Source organism: Ursus maritimus, unplaced genomic scaffold (assembly GCF_017311325.1).
Source record: "Ursus maritimus isolate PB19 unplaced genomic scaffold, ASM1731132v1 scaffold_33, whole genome shotgun sequence".
In the NCBI taxonomy this organism is placed as follows: Eukaryota; Metazoa; Chordata; class Mammalia; order Carnivora; family Ursidae; genus Ursus; species Ursus maritimus.
The window spans coordinates 14209099-14229040 of record NW_024425897.1 but is presented as its reverse complement, the minus strand read 5'-3'; the positions used below and the strand labels follow the sequence as shown (position 1 = coordinate 14229040).

The window sequence follows — 19942 nt, the reverse complement described above, 5'->3', positions numbered from 1 at the left end:
CAAAGAATTCGCAGACCATTCTTGAGAAACATGTGCTAGACCACTCTGAAAAATAAACGTACAAAAGGCTGTTCTTTGGTCTTTACATTTTATGTACCTAAGAAGTTTATAAATGGGAAGAAAAGCTCTGGTGTCTGTTTAGTGAGTCAGACCCAATCACCACTCACCCTCCCTCTTCTTTTGTCGCAAAGCTAGGCTTGTAGCGCCAACTGGCATAGCATGGATGTTTACTTCAACCCCAGATTTTCCTGTTCTTTTTTTATGAAAAGGGTAATGTAGACCATCTTGAGCAAAAGAGGATGGAGGTGGTGAGTTTTGCTTGGATTTCTATGTTTCTGCTTTGATTCTCTATTTAAATGTATGTTTCCTGTAAATATTTCACAAGGAGAAAGCGCCAAGGACCCTAAGAAACTATTTTGAAAATGAAAAATCTCTTCCTGGTTTAATGTGTAGCCTGACAGATGGACACCTACTGCTTTCTTTTGGAAGAGCTGCACGGGTTTTTCTTCTTTCCCTCTCTTTTATTTTTAAAAGTGATAGAAAGAAGGAATGATTCATCCATGTAAATAGAGTTCTCACATTATTGTTAAAGGAAATAAAAATTCATCAAGGAAACTTATTATATCTTCCGTATCTAGTTGTACATAAGAATGGACCTCAGGCTTTGGGGCTGTTCCTTCTAGACATCAAAGTAAGTTTCCAAACCAACATTTTGTATTTGTTCTCATTTCAATATCACTTGCGGGGGAATAACTGCAAGAGGTGAAGCAGGACAAGGACTGATGAAGGGCATTTTAAGGAAATTTCAAAATATGAGATTAGTATCTAATTTTCTTTATTCCAGTTAAAACTGTTAATTTCAAGAAATTGATTCACTTATATATACATTACTTATTAATGTTTTGTATTGCATGTGATGACGCATAAGGAGCCAAAAAGGACCCAATTAGGGGAATTCTAGGATTTTGTCTATTTATTTGTTCATATATGACTGCTGAAATTCCACTCATCCTTCTATGCTCAGCTCAAGTGACACCTCTCTGGGAAGCCCTCCTCTACCCCTGACCCCCAACTGTTTGTACACCTCTCCTTGGAGCCTTTGCTATAGTCAGCATTTTGTGTTAACTTTATTATAGCTCTTGTTACTATTTTCCCTTGTAGTTTTTCTTCCCTACTCGCTCCCTCTCTCCCTCCTTTCCTTTCTTTTGGGTGAATGATATGTTATTTAGTCAGTTTTGTTTACAAGTGAAACTCTGGGAATTCAAAATTAACATCCTTGCTAGTGAGCTTGTTATAGACAGCAGGAAAAGTTTCACCCTTGTGTTCCACGTTTTTGGCCATGTTTTATCCAAATGAACCTTTACGAACTGGCTGCCATCCAGTTTCATGTGGATTCTCTTGCCCATAATTTCACTTGGGAAGATAAGCCCTCCAGGGTTGTATCATGCACAGCTGTCAGAGTGGAACACTTGCTTATTTTTTGTACAGCTTTTTTGTGTTGGCTCAGGCAACTCTGGGCGATAAAGACATCGCACTTCCCACTGAACTTTTTCTCCAGTTTATGAAATAGCTGGACTTGGATTTTCTGGAAGGATTTCAATTGAGGAGTGGGAACAAAGATTATAATAGCTTTCTGACCACCGACTTAAGTGTCCTTGACTGTTATATTCAGCTCCCTTAGCTGGGCCTTGAGTTTGAGTTCATTTGCAACTCGAGGAGAGCTTAGGAGGTGCTGGACTCTTCCATAGCCATTGGGCTTCATCATATTTTGGCTCGAACTGAACATGGCCTTCTCTGTTGAGCTCTGGCCTAGCCCCTGTAGTTTCTTATTTGCTTAATTCACTTAGGAAACGGTGAGTATAATAAAGGCCTCAATCTGAATATATTTTGGCATTCCTTGTGCTCAGTGCAGGGCCTGGCATATAATAGGTTTCTAACTAGCTGAGGTTAGTCTGAAAAATTATTTGTTCATCTCTTTAACAGTGCGTGTATGTGATCCTTCAAATCTCAAACTGCTATGGTTGAAAGGAATCATTTATAATTTTCCAAAGTACAGACAGCTGTGATGAGATTTTCTAAGTTTCAATGTCCATATTGGAGAACTGCTTATCTCATAGGTGGCTGAGAACATCACTTATTAGCTATGTGATGGTGGCTAACTGATCTAAGCTTTTTGAACCAGTTTCCTTGTCTTTAAATTTGAGTTAATGTGAGGATTAAGTGTGATAATCCATATAACCCACAGTGCAATGCCTGCTAATGATGATGGTAATACTATTAACAATGAAATGAAATATTAACAATGACATATATATTTTTTTCTTGAGAGAGAGAGTGAGCGTGCACACGTGTGAGTGGGGGAGGGGAGGGGCAGAGTGAGAGGGAAAGAGAGAATCTTAAGCAGGCTCTGCAAGCCCCGCAGCTTAAGGTGGGGCTCCATCACACCACCCTGAGATCATGATCTGGGCTGAAACCAAAAGTCCTATGCATAACCCACTGAGGCACCCAGGTGCCCTGACAATGGCTTATATTAATAAATGACTTATTAACAATGAAATGAAGTTCTGTATGATGAAGTGCTGTAAAGTGATATTAAATGTAGGGTTTGTCATTATTTTTGCCCTTATTATTATTGGGAGATAGAATAAGAGCCATAAATAGATATTAATACTAGAATAAGAACTATAAATTAAGCAATAAGTAAATAAAAGGATCCCACAAGTATCTCAATATTTGGAGGCGTTATTGGTAGTGGTGCATATTATATTATTGTGCACATTATTAGCGTACTAAAAACCTGAACTACAAGTCCCATCATCCTTTCAAAGGCGGGGTGTGTGTGCGTGTGTGTGGTGGTGGTGGTGGGGAATCACTGGGCCCGGATGTAGTTAGAAAACTACGTTTCCCAGAGGACCTCACTCCCACATCGCCACTATATATAGAGTCCATCCGGGTTCTTCGAGATGCTGTTTGGCGACTCGTCGCCATTCCCGGAGCACCTCGGCCTCGGCCCAGAGGCGAGTGTCCGTCGCTGTGTCGGAGACACCCGTCCCCGACACCAAGACAGCCAGCCCTCTCCCCTGCCCCGCGGCGGGAGAGCGTGTCCGGCCGGCCGGCGGGGCTCGCGCACCCTCCCTCGCCTCCCCTTCCCCCGCAGCCTCCGCCCCGCCAGGCCCGGCCCGGACCTCCGAGCCCCGGCCTCCTCCTTCTTCTCTGTCGCCGCCGCCGCAGCCGCCGCCGGGCTCCACAGCCCCGCCCGCCGCTTCTCTTTCCACTTTGAGAAGCCGAGGAAGGAAACAGGGAAAAATGTCGCCATGAAGGCCGAGAACCGCTGCCGCCGCCGACCCCCGCCGGCCCCGAACGCCATGAGCCTGGGTCCCCGCCGCGCCCGCTCCGCTCCGACCGCCGCCGCCGCCGAGGCCCCCGTTGATGCCGCAGAGCTCCCCCAACGCCGCCGCCACCGCTTCCGACATGGACAAGAACAGCGGCTCCAGCAGCTCCTCCGCCTCTTCGGGCAGCAGCAAAGGGCAACAGCCGCCCCGCTCCGCCTCGGCGGGGCCGGCCGGCGAGTCTAAACCCAAGAGCGGTAAGGGCGGGCTCCCACGGCGGGGGGCGGGGGGTGGAGGCGACTGCCCGGGAGGCTGGGGAGGATCCTGGCTCAGGTGTCTGCTGGGTCACCCAGGGACAGCTCCTCTTTCTACTGTCGTTTCCTCCTATCTTTCTCCCCTTTTCCGTGGCTCCCATTATTTAAAAATTAACACTTAATGAGCACTGTACAGCGTGGTTTACATGAATCTTTGCATTAACCTTGTGTTAATACTCGAAACAGACTGGTGAAGTAGGTGCTATTCTTATCCCCATTTTGCGGATGAGGAAACTGAGGTTCAGAAAAGGTAAGGTCACCCAGCCAGTATGTGCCTCACGGCAGGCCTTAAGACCTGGTTTGTCTGACTCACCAGTCCAAGCTTCTAATCCACCAAGTTGTTCTGCCCTTTAATGTTGAATTAGCATTGGTTAGTGTTCAAGTTTAAACAGGGGAGGGTGGGGCCCAAGGACTTCAAATTTCATATTTAATAACCTGGTCTCAGATTCATCCCTGTTGCTGAAGAGGACTCATCCTCGAATGGCTTTGTTCACTCTGGAGTCGTGGTTAAGAGCACGGGCTCTGATTCAGACTTTCAGATCTACCAGACCTTGAGCTTCCGAATTTCCTTTTCTGTAAATGTGGAGATAATAAGAATTAAATAAATTAACTTAGGAAGCAAATGAACTAAGAGCTTAGAAGAATACCCGACACCTATTATGCACCAAATACACATCATGCCTATTTCCCTGTGGTAGGCTAGAGTCCTTTTACAGGGAAGATTTTGTCATTTTTGTAGTCATGCCTCTCAGTAGTATGACCATCATGGTGATGATAGCTACCATTTATTGAGGGCTTACCATGTGCCAGGGAGTGGAGTAGGTTTATACCTATGTTACTTATACTCTAGTTATTAATCTGTCCAGTAAGGTGGAATTGTTCATTTCTAAAGAAGGGAAAAGCCGAGAGGCCAGGAGTTTAGGAGTTGGCAGAATCTGGAATTTAATGTTCTCCATCTTACTTCAAAGCCTGTGTACAAATCTGTTATTTTTCTGCTGTGATTATATTAGCAGTAATAGGAAGATGTTTTCAGTGGAAGTGGAGGTGTGTGGCAGACAGGTGAACATTTGAAGTCCCCAAATGTGGAGGTCCAGTTTAAAACTTAAAGATTTAAAGACTGTAAGGCTTAGAAACAAAGAGAAAAAACAACTGTAAGGCTGACTTGAGTTCAGAATTGATCTATTGGGTATAGCAAACTTGTTTACCTGGTATGCTGAGTATGCCATTGACATAATATAATGAGTCTATTGCAGTAAATGCCTTCAGTTCATTCTGTAGTGAGGCAGTAGTTGAAAGTTTGTGACAATCCAAACAAGAAAACAGGTATTTTAAAGCATTTTACTCATTTTGTCCCTGACTTTGCATATGTTGATTAGAACTAACTGATTATCCAGGGTTGATAGAGAATTCTGTTGTAGTTTGACCAAGAAAGTATTTGTGTTAATGTTTTAGATAGACTTGTATAGAATACTTATTGTTGGGTTCATTCTGACTAAAGTGATTTTTTTTTTATGGCAAATACTATAAAATACTCTTAAAACACTTGCTCACCTTCTTAATTGAAAGCTTCTGAGAAAGGAAGTAACTCCTGTAAAGGATTTTTTGCTACGTTTTATAAAATAACAGTGTGCCCTCTGGTAGCATTAGGTTTTGTTTAGTGTGTTAGAAAGCTTGTGAATGTTTGCCATTGCCAGTGCCTACTTTTCTGACTACTGCTGTGCACCCTTAGCAAATAGGAAGAATAGGTTTGTAGCTAAATACAGAGTTGATTAGCCATAATTCACTGCATGCGTTTAGGAACAGATCAAAAGCAGAATAAGTAAGTATTAAAAATGGCTTAGGAAACGCTGGATATTGGCTCACTTTTAAGGTTGAACTGAAGGGTAGCATATGCTGCCTTAAGAACATTATAGCTAAGACCATGGCAGGTATCATTTAGGAGCTCTTATACAGAGATTCTAGAGGGTTGCTCTAACAAAACGGTAGGCTCAAATTCAGCGTAATTCCCTAAGGGGTTTCTGTAGCATTTCAGAAGCTGACCCAACACTTCATGTACTCAGTTCTGCTGGAAACTGTTGAAAGGACCTCTTGGGTCTCAGAGTACTGAGTTGAAGAAAGAAAAGGGAGGGTAGGTGAAAATACATAACTTGCCTTCTTTTGTCAAAGTAACAAGAGCAAGGGTTGTTCAGATTTGAAATACTTCACCTTTCCTCTCTCCTTTCCCTACCTCATGTGAGAAAAAAACCCTCTGTTCTATTTTCTAACTTGCATGTCAGAAATGGTCATTTGCTTCCTAGCTACATGTTTAATATACTTGAGTCTTTGTTCCTGCAGTTGGCTTACATTCACGCATGCAGGAAATAGGTAAATTTGGCTCCTGGGATTTACTTGATCTTTTCTGCCAGAGTGGCATACCGCAGTTTCTTTGCTTTGGCTAACTGCTTCAAACATTCACATAACATTCATTTTCTTGGATATATTCCTATAGGTTTGTTCCTGTAGGGCTAAGATGTAATTCTAAGAGCACTTAACAATGAATAGTCCCGGAATATAGCCCAGGGGAGAAAGGTGGTTGAGGATTTGGGGAAAGTCATTTAGAAAGACCAAAGAAAGTAAAAAGAGGCAAGAGAGGTTAGGCAGTTTATGGACAAACAATGGACCCTGGCCCAGAACCAGGCTCTTGCCCCATTCCCCTGGGCGGGGGATGGTACTACCATGGAGGTTAAGGGAAGGTCAGGTATTATGAAGCAGTTATTTTGAGGCTGGTGATATGAAGTACTATCCTGATATACTTCCTCTTATTCCGGTACCAGGAGCCAGGTTACTAGTGGTAATCTGCCTTGAAGAATGCTTCTGAACTGTAAATGGACCTGGAGGTTTAGATGGCTTTGAAAATTGAGGTGACTTGAGCCTTTAATAAAAACCACTTAGAGAAGTTACAAGAATTTCCGGGCCTGTTGGCTGGAGTCCTTGGTTTATATGGCTTTGTTGGAAGTCTAGGGGGTGCTTTTGACAGGAATGATTTAGATATATTAATAATAGTCTTCCAAATAATGCAACTTTGTGCCAACCACTTGGAGGCATTTTACAGAAGTTTTCTCGTAATCTTCATGACCCTATGAGGAGTCATGGTAGAGGATAAGCCTCATATTATGGACAAGAAAACTGAGGCTTTGTTGGGGGGGGGGTGAGAGTGATTTGTTTAAGTGAAATCTTTTTTCTTTTTTTTTTAAAGAGAGGGATGAGAGTTGGGGGGAGGGGCATAGAGAGGGGGGAGAGAGCGAGAATCTTAAGCAGGCTCCATGCCCAGTGCAGAGCCCAACATGGGGCTCAGTCATGCCCCTGAGATCATGACCTGAACTGAAATCAGGAGTTAGATGCTTAACTGACTGAGCCACCCAGGTGCCCCTCAAGTGAATTCTTAAGTCCTAGGCAGGGGCGCCTGGGTGGCTCAGTCAGGTAAGTGTCTGCCTTCGGCTCAGGTCGTGATCCCAGGGTCCTGGGATCGAGCCCCAAGGTCCTGAGCAGGGAGCCCACTTCTCTCTCTCCCTTTGCTGCTCCCCCTGCTTGTGCTCTCTCTGTCTCTCAAATAAATAAATAAAATCTCTCTAAAAAAGAAAAAGTTCTAGGCAATATTTATAAATTGCCCTTTGTATAAATTCACTTAACCGGCAGGTAACTTGGCACGTGTCATTCTTGATACCACCTCTCTTCCTTTCGTTCAGAATTACTAATTTCAGCTGGATTCAATTTGTTGTCAGTTGTTTCTATAGTAAGGCCATATGTTGCCCCTCCGGAGGTGCTTGTCAACTACTCCGAGTGATGGGTAAGCAACTTGCTGTGATTACAGCATGAATCAGCAGCAGAAACTTCCTGGCTGGTGTTCTGACCTCTAGGTTGTGCCACCTGTTAGAACTAGAGCTAGAAATGTTGATGATGCCACATTACTTCACTGTGAAAAATTTGTGGCCTTTAATTTGGCAATGGGGGAAAGACGGAGATGTGTTATTTGGTAGAGACTTTTCTGTTAGGGAGATGTGGAAGAACTGAGACACTGGATTAAGTTTTCAAGTCTCTTGTTGACTCTGCGATCCTGAGTTCTGGATTTGAGCCATTTAACTAATGGTCTTGTCCATTTTGGAATGTGTCTTCACAGTAGTTCTCGGCAGTTGTTCTCAGCTCTGGCTTGTGTATCAGAATTTCCTGAGGCTCTTTTTTAAAAATAGGGATGTGTGGAGCTCTTCCTTAGGGACTCCTGATTCTTTAGGTCTGGGTTGGGTCCTTGGGCCCTGGCATCCAGTTTTAAAAGTCTCTGCGAGTGATTCTGTGCAGCTAGGATTGAGAACCACCCCCTTGGAAATTTAAAACTTGTAGGAGAGAATATGTTTCTGCTAGGAACTTGGCTTTTTTTCTGCTTTCCAAAATCTGAAGCAGATCATCTTCATTGCTATCTCCTTTCAGAGATAGGAGGACAGATTCTACCCCCACGTTATTCATGTGTGTGTCCTGGCAAGTTGTCTACAAGACATCCCAAAAACAGTACTCTGAACTTTATCTCTGGGTCACAGGCTTGACTGTGCCTTCAGTCTTTAGCTGCCTGTTGCCTGGGTCTAGAGATAAAAGCCAGCCTCTCATTTCAGATATCTAACTTCATACCCTTAGGCAAGGGGAAGACAAGGTGAAGGAGTTGATTTTAGCAACTAAAATCGTGGATCCATGTGTGGTCAGTGTTGTAATCTGTTTTAGAAATGAGCAGTTCCCTGTCCATCAGAGAGCACTTCTGTAAACGTTATGAAACTGTTTCCTTGCCTGTGTGGTAATAAGTGAAGAAATGAAAATATAACTTTCTTGTTTGAATGTAGAATCTGGCTTTACCTAAATCTAAGTAGTTTCTGAGGCTCATGGGGAATCCTTTTGGCTTTGTAAACCACCACTCCCTTGAAGTTTGAGCGTAAGCCTAATGGATTTCTTCATTGAAAGTCTCCTAACTTCCGTTCTAAGTTTTTGCTTAAATGAAAGCCATTAAATTAGTATGCAGGCTTGATTTGGTCAGATTTCCATGTTGAAATAAGACAACATGGAGTGAATATAAACAAATCTAAGGATGGAAATCTTCTTAAAATAAATTTTATTCTGAGGGCACCTAGGTGGCTCAAGTCGGTTAAGTGCCTGCCTTCAGCCCAGGTCATGATCCCTGGGATGGAGTCCCAGGTCGGGCTCCCTGCTCAGCGGGGAGTCTGCTTCTCCCTCTCTCTCTCTCTCTCTCAAATAAATAAATCCTTAAAAAAAAAATAAATTTTATTCTGAGATTAAAAAAAAAAGACAACATGGAATGGGCAAAGGGATAAGAAAGATAAAGTAGTCTTTTTTTTTTTTTTTTTAAAGATTTTATTTATTTATGTGACAGAGAGACAGCCAGCGAGAGAGGGAACACAGCAGGCGAGTGAGAGAGGAAGAAGCAGGCTCCTAGCGGAGGAGCCTGATGTGGGACTCGATCCCGGAACACCGGGATCACGCCCTGAGCCGAAGGCAGACGCTTTAACGACTGCGCTACCCAGGCGCCCCTAAAGTAGTCTTTTTGTCCAAAGACTAATTTGGGGACCTCTTCCACCTTTAGTTATTTAGGTGTATGTACTTCTCAGGTTTCCTTTTCCTTTTTTTTTTTTTTTAAAGCTGGTAAACTTTGGCACATGTTAAACGTGTCTTGTCAGGATTCCTTTTTCAATTTGGGACAAAATAATCTATGCAGTTCAGCCCCTGAGTAGAAAATATGGGGCAAAGAATACAAACAAGTGCTCTTTACATACAAATGGTCAACAGATTGAAAAAGTATTTGTTGCTACTCATCAGCGAAAGTCAAATTTAAAAAGAATTTTGACCCTTCATTTTAACAAAGCGTATTCAACTCTGCATTGTCAATAATGTAGTGACCTAGACTTTCTCTGTTCTGGTGTTGTTACTATATAAATACATAGGTGTAATGGTTTTAGAAAGCAACTTGAGAATGCATAAAAGGCTTTAATGATCACACTCAGTCTGCTGATTTCACTTTGAGAATTTGACGTGATCATACACACAGGCCTCTATATAAAGAGGCTCCCAATGCTAACTAGCAAAACCTAGAAACCACCTGAATATATAGCAGTAGGAGATTGGTTATATTCTAAGCATATGGTAGACAATGCAGCCGTTGATCATGCTTTGAAGACTAGAGATTAATGAAAATGCTCATGGAGTAATAGTATATTTTTTTTGTCATTTTGTGTAAGATGTGGCAAGTGTATGACATGGAGAGCGAAAGGAAATTATGCACCCTGTTAAGCTGGTATTCTGTGGATAGTGGCAAATTTAAATTATTCTTCCAGATTTCAAAATTGAATATATATTCTTATAACTGGAGGGCAAAAAAGCAAGAAATACAGTTAAGAAAATTATTTTTTCAGATTTTATTTTAGAGGTAGAGAGTATGAGCAGGGGGAGGGGCAAAGGGAGAAGGAGAGAGAATCTCAAGCATACCCGTACTGAGCTTGGAGCCCAACGCAGGGCTCGGTCCGACAACCCTGAGATCATGACCTGAGCTGAAACCAAGAGTCGGTGCTTAACTGACAGAGCCACCTAGGCTTTCCAAGAAGTACTTTTTAAAGGATATGACATGACTCATGCAGATCTAATACGTTCTTAGAACTCAACTTCTTTTGTTTTGTCAATTTAATGGCTTCTCAGTTCGACATCTAGTGTATCTGTAAATATTGTTTTGCTTTTATGCCTCTTGAATGTACCTGCTAGGGCCCAGGTGGAGCCTTTGCACTGTAGAATCTAGCTATGTTGTAGTAATTTAAGGAGAATAATGTCTTCTGTCCTGCTTCCAGATAAAATACTTTTCCGTAAGACAGGCTGTTCCCTTTTTCTTTTTCTTTTTTACTTAAAAAAAATTTTTTTTAAAGTAGGGTCCACTCCCAGCGTGGGGCTCCTGAATATAGGACCCAGAGATCAAGAGTTCCCTGCTGTAGGGACTGAGCCAGCCAGGTGCCCCAGGCTGTTCCCTTTTCTATCACTTAATCTAAATGGACTTTTATCAGAGCAGTGGTTAAACCCCGTGAAAAAGAGAGACAGACGTGGTGCTCTGAGAATCTAGGTGGTTTGATCTGCATTTGTATGATTCCCGAAGGAGGGACCCTTTAGGCTTTGTCATTTAAAAAACAGAAGTAGGGACACCTGGGTGGCTCGGTTCTTTTGAGCGTCTGCCTTCTGCTCAGGTCATGATCCTGGAATGAACCCCCGCATCAGGCTCCCTGCTCAGTGGGGCAGCTGCTTCTCCTTCTCCCCCTGCTCGTGCTCGCTTGCGCGCTTTCTGTCACTTGCTCGCCCACTCAGGTAAATAAATAAATAAAATCTTTAAAAGAATAAAAAGCAGAAATAAGAACCACCTTACTATGAAATGCCTTGCCCAAAGCTCAGGTCCAAACCCAGATTTCTTCGAGGTTGTGGAAGGGCCTGTTTACCCCTGTTCTTATTTTTAAAGATTTTATTTTCTTTAAACCTGGAGATTAGGAGTCACAGGCTTTTCTGACTGAGCCAGCCAGGCACCCCTATTTGTTTATTTTTAAAATATTTTACCTTTTTAGGTAGTGTCTACCTGATGGGGATGCTTGAACCTACAACCCTGAGATCAAGCATCGCATGACCTTCCAACTGATCGGCCGGGAGCCCTGTGTATCATTTCTTAACTAATTCTTTGCATTTCTTGCTTTCAGATGGAAAGAACTCAAGTGGATCCAAGCGTTTTAATCGCAAACGTGAACCTTCCTATCCCAAAAATGAAAATTTTAGCAACCAGTCCCGTCGCTCCAATTCACAGAAAAGCAAAACTTTTAACAAGATGCCTCCACAGAGGGGCGGCGGCAGCAGCAAAGCCTTTAGCTCTTCTTTTAATGGTGGAAGACGAGATGAGGTATGGAATTTAAGAATGGTCTTTCTAGAACAGGAAGCAGCATGAGCTGTGGAAACCCCCCCCCCCCCGGGTTTATCAGTAGTTGGGGAGGAGGAGAGAAAGAGATGGAAGAGTAAATAACCAAAGCAGTCTTGAATAGTTGAGGATTAACTAGGTGTGGAAGTTTGCCTCCTTTCTTCCCTTGAAAGTTATGAAAATTTCCTTGGAGGAAGAAGACATCATAGCCCTGCATTGTGAGAAATTACAGCAAATTTGGGGTACCTTACTTTTTATAGTCCTTCTATCATCACTCTTGAATTAGAGGTACCTCTTGAATATTTAGGTAATAAAGTGACTTCGGTTAATTAATGACATTTGCCCTGTAGTATGTAGCAGAATGGAAGATGCTATATCCTTAGTCCCAGATACTCTGATTTTAGGAGTTTCTTAGGTATCCTTCTGTAAGTCCATAAAGACTTCTGTACAGGGGAGTTAACTGTAGCATTGTTGGTAGCTGCAAAATCTAGGAAAGAGCCTAAATTATCAAGGGACTGGTTAAATTATCTTCCTGTTTGAATGTTCCATACTGTAACCATTATAGAATAAGACAGATTTAATGTATTTATGGAAGATGCATTCACCAAAAATTTAGTTCTCCTCTACTGTGTATCAAATACCATTCAGTTTGGAATATAATACTGAGTGGAGTATTGTCCCTCAGGAGCTTATATTCTAGTTTAGGGAGACAATAAATGATTACACAGTTGACCCTTGAACAACACAGGTTTGAACTGCATGGGTCCACTTATGTGGATTTTTTTTTAAATAAATACAGTACAGTACTGTAAATATGTTTTGATTTTCTCTTTTTTTTTAAAGATTTTATTTATTGAGAGAGTGTGTGAGCAGGGGGAGGGGCAGAAGGAGAGGGAGAGGGAGAAGCTCATGCAGACTCCATGCCGAGCAGCACGGAGCCTATGCGGAGCTTGATCCCAGGACCCTGAGATCATGACCTGAGCTGAAATCAAGAGTCAGACGCTTAACCGACTAAGCCACCCAGGTGCCCCTGTTTTGATTTTCTTAATAACATTTTCTTTTAACTTCATTATTAAAATACAGCGTATTATATCTATAACATATAAAACAGGTGTTGTTTATGTTATTCAGTAGTAGGTTATTAGCAGTAAAATTTTTGGGGGAGTCAGCAGTTATACATTGGTTTTTGATTGTGCAGAGGGTCGGTGCTCCTAACGCCTGCACTGTTCAAATGTCATCTGTATAATAAATCCAAAAGTAAGTGCTTACTGAATTAACGAAAAGTAGACTGAGAGAGTTAGGGATAGAGAGTAACAAAGAGTGCAGTTTTGTTTTTTAATGTTTTAGGATTTTATTTGAGAAAGAGCATGCGTGAGTGTGTGGGGTGTGGCAGTGGAAGAGGGTGAAGCAGACTGCCTGCTGCATAGGGAGCCTGATGTGGGGCTCAGTCCCAGGATCCTGGGATCATAACCAGAGCCAGAGGCAGACGCTTAACCAGCTGAACCACCCAGGCTCCCCAAGGTTACAGTTTTAGAATGTGCCTAAGGAAAGCCGCTCTGAGGAGGTGAAGTTTGAGTAGAGTCCTGAATGAAGCAAGGAAGCACACGATATAATTTTGGGGACGAGTGTCTCAGCTAGAAGCAATAGCAAGTACACAAGCAGCAAGCCATCGGAGGTGGTAATGTTTTTTATTTGTTTGAGGTAAAACAAGTAGGCTACCCTGGCGGGGGGGGGGAGGAGGAGGAGGAGGAGGGAATGAAGCTGAAGAATGGGAAAGAGGGGTCAGATCATGTGGGGCCTTGCAGGACTTTGGCTTTTGTTCAGAGAGATGGGAAGCTATTGGGGGGTTTAAGAAAAGTATCGTAATCTGACTTGGAGTTTTAAAGAGGAGAGTGGAACTAGGGAGGTTAGTTAGGAGGCCGTCAAGATATTTCTGGTGAGAGTGATGGAAGCTTTGAAACAGTGATAGCTGATGAGAGGCGTTCTCATTGGGGTGATGTTTGAAGGTAGAGCCAACATGACTTTTTTTTAATATGTTAGATATGGGGTCTGAGCAGAGAAATGAATGACTTTGAAAAAAATGAATGTTTTTGGCAGGAGCCCAATTCAGATACCATATGCCGACGTGTGGAAGATTTCCAGAGAAGTACAGGGTTTGGGGGTGGTGGGGAGGGAAGGAGAACTGAGATAAAGAACTTCGTTTTGGAAATCCATATTTGTGTGAAGTTGCTGACTGGATTTCTGAGTAGAGAGAGACAATCAGTGGGATCTGGAGTTGAAGGAGGAGACCTGTGCTAGAGCTAGGTGTGTGCATGCATTTGGTGTTCGCAGCTGTGGAACTAAGTGAGATCATTAAGGAGTGAGTGCTGCAGAAAGGGAATAGATTTAAGGACTGAGGCCCATGTCAGCACGTGAAGCATCAGCAAAAAGGGAGAAAGAGAATCGAAAGCCATTTGGAGAAAGTGGTTAGTTTTGCCCTCTGCCCATAGGCGAAAATTAGTACTGAAAGTGGACCAGTAGATTAATAGGAAGGTACTTCGGTGGACCAGTAGATTTGATAATAGGAAGGTAGGTTGTTGGCCTTGAGCTGCTTTGGTGGAGTGGTGAAGACAAAAAGCCGATTGGCATAGATTTAGAGAGAATGGGAGAATGGGAGGAAGAAGCAGCAAGTTCAGACAGTACTTTCTGGTGGCTTTGCCCTAAAGGGGAGCAGTGAGGTGAGGCAGTAGCGTGAGGGAGTGTGAAGTCGAAAGGTTTTAAAGTTAGAGAAATTACAGGATATCTCTGGTAATGGGATTGTCCCGTGACGAGGCAAACCTGATGCAAAGGGAAGGGGAAGAATTGTTGTCACCGTGTCCTTGAGTCCTTGAAGAGTTGGGGTCTTGTGTACAGTGGAGGAGTTGGCTTAGAGAGGAGCTTGCCAGTTCATTCTTAGTAACAGGAAGGCAGAGTACTGGTAGGAGGATGTAGGAATTCTTTTCTGATTGCTCTTATTGTCTCGGTGAAACATGGAAGGCGAGCTGGGAGAGGAGCCTTGGAAGCCTTGAGGAACAGAGTTGTCGGTGACTGTTGAATTAAGTGGGTACAGAAATGTCATCAGCTTGTGGTAATATTGCCAGGCAGCCTAAGGGTCAACTTCAGTGAGACTGGTCGGTGTGGTGTGGTTGTGTTCTTGTGTATAACTGTCTGGTGCTGGTGTGGAAATATACAGGCAGAGTAGTTGGATTAATCAGGGGAAGGTTTTGTCAGGTGAGTAAAGATGACAAAGAGAAGGGGGTAGTGGACCATAGGATCTAGGCCAAGTAAGGAAAGAAAATTGTAGGGGTGGGTTGACTCACTGGTTAGGATATCCCAGTGGGGCTGAAGAATTGTTGGAATCAGGACTAAAGGGAACAAGCTAGGAAAGGAGGGAGTTGCTGCTTGCATGTTGGGTGCTCAAAGTTAGGATGGTGGAAGAGGTGTGATTGTTATCCTTAATGGTCTAGATGTAGAACAGTGCTGTCCAGTAGAAACGCAGGTCACATAAATAACTTAAACGTTTCTAGTTGCCACATTAAAAAAGTAAAGAAATGGTGAAATTAATTTTTATGTTTTTACCCAGTATAGCTAAAATGGTGTTTCATTATGTGGCACTGGCCACATTTCAAGTGCTCAGTAGCCACATCTGGCCAGTAGTAATTGCTGTATAGGATGGCACTGATCTAGATGGTATGTCCTTGGAAATCGGTGCCTGAGGTAGAGTGGAGGGCAGGTTAATCGCAGGTGGTGAGGATCAAGGAACTGAGAGGTCAGTGTTTTGGAAGGAAAATTTATCAGGAATTGTGATGGGCAGTATTGGAGAGGGTGGCGGTGCGGCAGCTAGGATAGCAAGGTGATGGATGGTAGAAGGTTGAAGGTGTGGAGGATTTTGTTGAGTGAGCACAAGCTCTTACGTAGGGTTGGGGCATTGGGGGTGGAAGAGTGATGAGGGGATAGCAGAGCCACATAGAAATGAGCGTCCAGGGGATGAGAGGCAACAGATGACCTGGAAGTCATGAGCTTCCTGGGGTGGATTACATAAAAGTGGGAGGTATTGTCTCCCAGGATCTGTTGTTGAGATGAAAGGAAATTGTTTATGGTTTGCCACTGTACTTAATCATAACGGTCATATACTGTGGTCTGTATGCATAGGATATTGGTTGCCTCTGCAGTGTAAGGTATCTTTCACCATATCCCTTTTTGTACTCTTAAGAGTTTTTTAAAGATTTCATTCATTCATTCATTCATTCATTCATTTATTGTGAGAGCTTGAACAGGGGGAGGGGCAGAGGGGGAGAGAGTCTCAAGCAGACTCTGTGCCAAACGTGGAGCCTGATGGTGGAGCTCCATCTCACGACCCTGAGATCATAACCTCAGCCGAAATCAAGAGTTGGATGCTTAACCAATTGAGCCACCCAGGCACCCCTGTACTCTTTATGACGTCTGTGCAGGTGCTGCTTACTAAACTCTAAATTTGACTAAGTAGCAAAAGCATTAAATTTGTATTTCCTTTGACCCAGTAATTCCTACTATACATTCAGAAGAAGTAATTGTGTGTGGCCAAATATTTGTGCACAAAGATCTATCCAAAAAATAGGTTTATTTTTGTTTTTGTTACAGTGGAGAAGCTATGAACAGTGTGTTCTATATGGGGCATTATAGTCTACCTATATGATGTAGTGGTATATAGCCATTTAAAGTGACTGTATGCTAATATGACTGACATGGTAAAGTGTTTATAACATTAAATGAGAAATTGGAATTAGGAAATGCACTAGCTGACTTATAACAGGTATCTACCATTTCAATTTGGAAATGTCAAGAGAGCCGATCAAGGGGCATCTGGGTGGCTCAGTTGGTTGAGCATCTGCCTTTGGCTCAGGTCATGATCTCAGGGTCTTGGGATCAAGCCCTGCATCGGGCTCCTTGTTCAGCGGGGAGCCTGCTTCTCCCTCTCCCTCTGCCTGCTGCTACCCCTGCTTGTGCTCACTGTCTGTCAAATAAATAAATAAAATCTTAAAAAAAACAAAAACAAACCCCAGCATGATTTCTTCCATCTTTGTGTGCAGTGGTATTTCTCCCATGTGGTTTCTTACCACTTTCTAAACTGTTTCTTAATCTGCTGATTGGGTTTATTTCTGGACACAGAGGTAGTGTGCCTACATATTCTAATTCTGTCAGTTTTAATTAACAATGAATAGCAGTGTGTGTCTTAGGAGGTCTCTGGCAGGATCCTGAAGCCCATGGCAGTTAGCAGCTGCCTGCAACCCGCCTCCAGAGTGTAGTTCCACAGGCTCTCTTTTGCCAAAAAAAACCCTAAAGAACAAGTAGCTAATAAGAGTGAGGGTGTAGGAGTCCTATGGGACTGTGAAAAGATTAATCCAGCAAGTAAATCTTTGTGCCTCAGGATAGCTAGAGGGTTTTGTCACTTAATGGTGACACTCATGTTGGGTTTTGTCACTTAATGGTTAATTGCCTTTTCACAGGGCAGGCTGAACAGTTTAATTGTATGTTAAAGGCTCTGGTCCCCCTCTCCACTCCCATCCACATCTTAGGTGGACTTTTGTATTACCCTCTCCTAGGAAGATTGTTTACTTTAAGCCTGTGTTTCATTTAGTTAGTATTTTAAGCCATGTAGAGGGAGGGGTTTGCTAGTTTCTGCTATAAATCAGTAATAATCTGAAATACTTTATTCATTCTTGTTCTAGGTAGCAGAGGCTCAAAGGGCAGAGTTTAGCCCTGCCCAGTTCTCTGGTCCGAAGAAGATCAATCTGAACCACTTGTTGAATTTCACTTTTGAACCCCGTGGCCAGGCGGGTCACTTTGAAGGCAGTGGACATGGCAGCTGGGGAAAAAGGAACAAGTGGGGGCATAAGCCTTTTAACAAGGAACTCTTTTTACAAGCCAAGTGAGTATGTGTACTCTTAGGAGGAAAGTGTAGTTGAGCCTCTGGGCAGTTGCTGGAGCTGAGAAGCAGCTTTTATTTTATTTCATTTCTTTAGAAGAAGTTTATTTTATTTTATTTAAAAATTTTTATTTGAGAGAGAGAGCACAAGTGGGGTGAAGGGGAGAGGGAGAAGCAGACTCCCCTCTGAGCAGGGAGCCCGACGCAGGGCTCGATCTCAGGACCTGGGATCATGACCTGAGCCAAAGGCAGATGCTTAACTGACTGAGCCACCCAGGTGCCCCTAAAGAAGCTGCTTTTAAACTGCTGTGGGAGAGAGGTAGAAAGGGAGTTGATCTGGTTCTTTTTCTCCTCTCTCTTTTTTTTTGGTGGGGGGGCAAGTGTTGAAAAACAGCTTTTCAAGTGGGTGTTCTTGCTGCTTAAAAGAATATAATGCTTAAATAAATATATCAATGATAAAATTAAATAATGCTTTACTGTCATGATGAGGTAGTAAAAGTGTTTGCTTTGAAACTGGACCCAGATTTCAATTTTATTTTGGCCTTCAACCTTGGGTAATTTGCTTAGCAACTTTGAGACTCAGCTTCTCCCTATAAAGGAGGAGAATTACTTAAGGGAGAATTGGATGATGGGTTGAAGTGTTTGGCATATATTTGCTCAAATACTGATTCTCTTATTTCCTTTTGTGTGTCATTAGTTATAATGTAAGATTTGACCTTGGATCTAGACTGAAATAACTGGTTAGTACTTTATATAAATTGGTAATCAAATGATTGAAAATAGTCTTTCTGCTGCCTTTAAGATTAGCTGTGTGTGTGTGTGGGTTTCTCACAGGGAGGGAGGCAATCTGGCTTTCTGCTGATTGATGGAGCCACAGTCTGGGTTAATTTTAGCTCAGGGGAGGCCTACAGCAGCTTGGCTGGGCTTGGAAGCAGAAGAAACAGAGTTCATGGATTTAAACTTCTACTTGCCAAGTCTTTGGATTTCCTCCAGAGCCAGGGCTGAGAACTGAGGCCGAAGTCCTAGTTCAGCGCTTCACAAACTGTGACTGCTAATGGCTAGTATTTGGTTACTAAAACGGAGTAATGACTCTCTGCTGATGGCATGTCGGTGGGTTCTGACAGTCTGCCTTTTCCTTCTCTTTTCCCTGTCTCCAGCTGCCAGTTTGTAGTGTCTGAAGACCAAGACTACACAGTTCATTTTGCTGATCCTGATATCTTAGTCAACTGGGACTTTGTGGAACAAGTGGTGAGTAGTTCAGCTAAGCTTGTAAGCCGTTAGTGGGAGAGAGAACTAAAGAAATGGACCATGTTGACACAGCAGCTGTTGGCTGGTTTCACTGTTGATATGTTTTTCTGCATGGCTGCATTGTAGACATTCCCTAGAGGTCAGTCCTGATTTCTCCTGGAATTCATTTTGTGCTCTCTAATTGGCTGGCCTGCGGGATTGGGGAATTGGAGGACTCTCATCTAAAAATTATAAAAGTAGGGGCGCCTGGGTAGCGCAGTCGTTAAGCGTCTGCCTTCGGCTCAGGGCATGATCCTGGCGTTCCGGGATCGAGTCCCACATCGGGCTCCTCGGCTGGGAGCCTGCTTCTTCCTCTCCCACTCCCCCTGCTTGTGTTCCCTCTCTCACTGGCTGTCTCTCTGTCCCATAAATAAATAAAAAAATCTTTAAAAAAAAATAAATAAAAATAAAAATTATAAAAGTAGTCCTATCTACGACCTCTCCTGGGAAGAAGTAACCAGGGAAGTATATGAGGGACTCTGGTTACCCACCTGACCTAGGATGGGCTCATTGCATGGACATGTCTTCATCAGTAGCCATTTGTAGTAATCAGTATCAAATTCGGCCTCAGTCTTGTGGCAGGTGAATGAGCCACTAAGCTGCACTGCCGTCTAAGCCACTGCTGCATTTTGTTTTCTGTTGAAGTTAGGAACTCTGGGTATTCCCTTGCTGCTCTTAGCTTTTAGGGTTATGGAATACTGTTCAAAGCTATAGGCCTCAAAGTCTGGCTTCCCATTAAGTATGAAAAGTCATAAAATCATCAGAGAATGACAAGGAAGTCCTATGAAACCTAAGTTTTATATTCATTGGTTAAAAAAAAAATAGATGCATATAAAGTGAAAGTTTCATTGACTTCTCTGTTGGAAAATTACTGGTACATTACTTCTCGACCTTTTTTATGCCTTTGTATAGTATGTGTACATATAAATCTTATTTTTATAAATGGGATCATAGGGGCGCCTGGGTGGCTCAGTCGACTGGTTAAGTGTCTGATTTCGGCTCGGGTCATGATCCCAGCATCCTGGGATCGAGTCCCTCATCAGGCTTCCTGCTCAGCGGGGAGCCTGCTTCTCCCTCTCCCCCCTGCTCGCGTTCTCTCTCACTATCTCTCCCTGTCTCTCAA

The 19942-nt window shown here is 43.0% G+C and overlaps 1 protein-coding gene and 1 pseudogene across 2 annotated transcripts in view; one reads left to right on the top strand and one right to left on the bottom strand.

Moving 5' to 3' along the window:
- Positions 1–1054: 1054 nt before the first annotated feature.
- On the bottom strand, positions 1055–1859 carry LOC103678321 (annotated as a pseudogene).
- A 1570-nt stretch (positions 1860–3429) lies between these two features.
- Positions 3430–19942, top strand: part of RNF10 (ring finger protein 10) — a 31762-nt gene continuing 15249 nt past the window's right edge. For both annotated transcript variants that reach the window (XM_040619842.1, XM_040619843.1), the window contains exons 1-4: positions 3430–3586; positions 11398–11594; positions 17336–17535; positions 18690–18780. In XM_040619842.1, coding sequence (XP_040475776.1) covers positions 3430–3586; positions 11398–11594; positions 17336–17535; positions 18690–18780 — 645 coding nt within the window. The remainder of the gene's footprint in view (positions 3587–11397; positions 11595–17335; positions 17536–18689; positions 18781–19942) is intronic.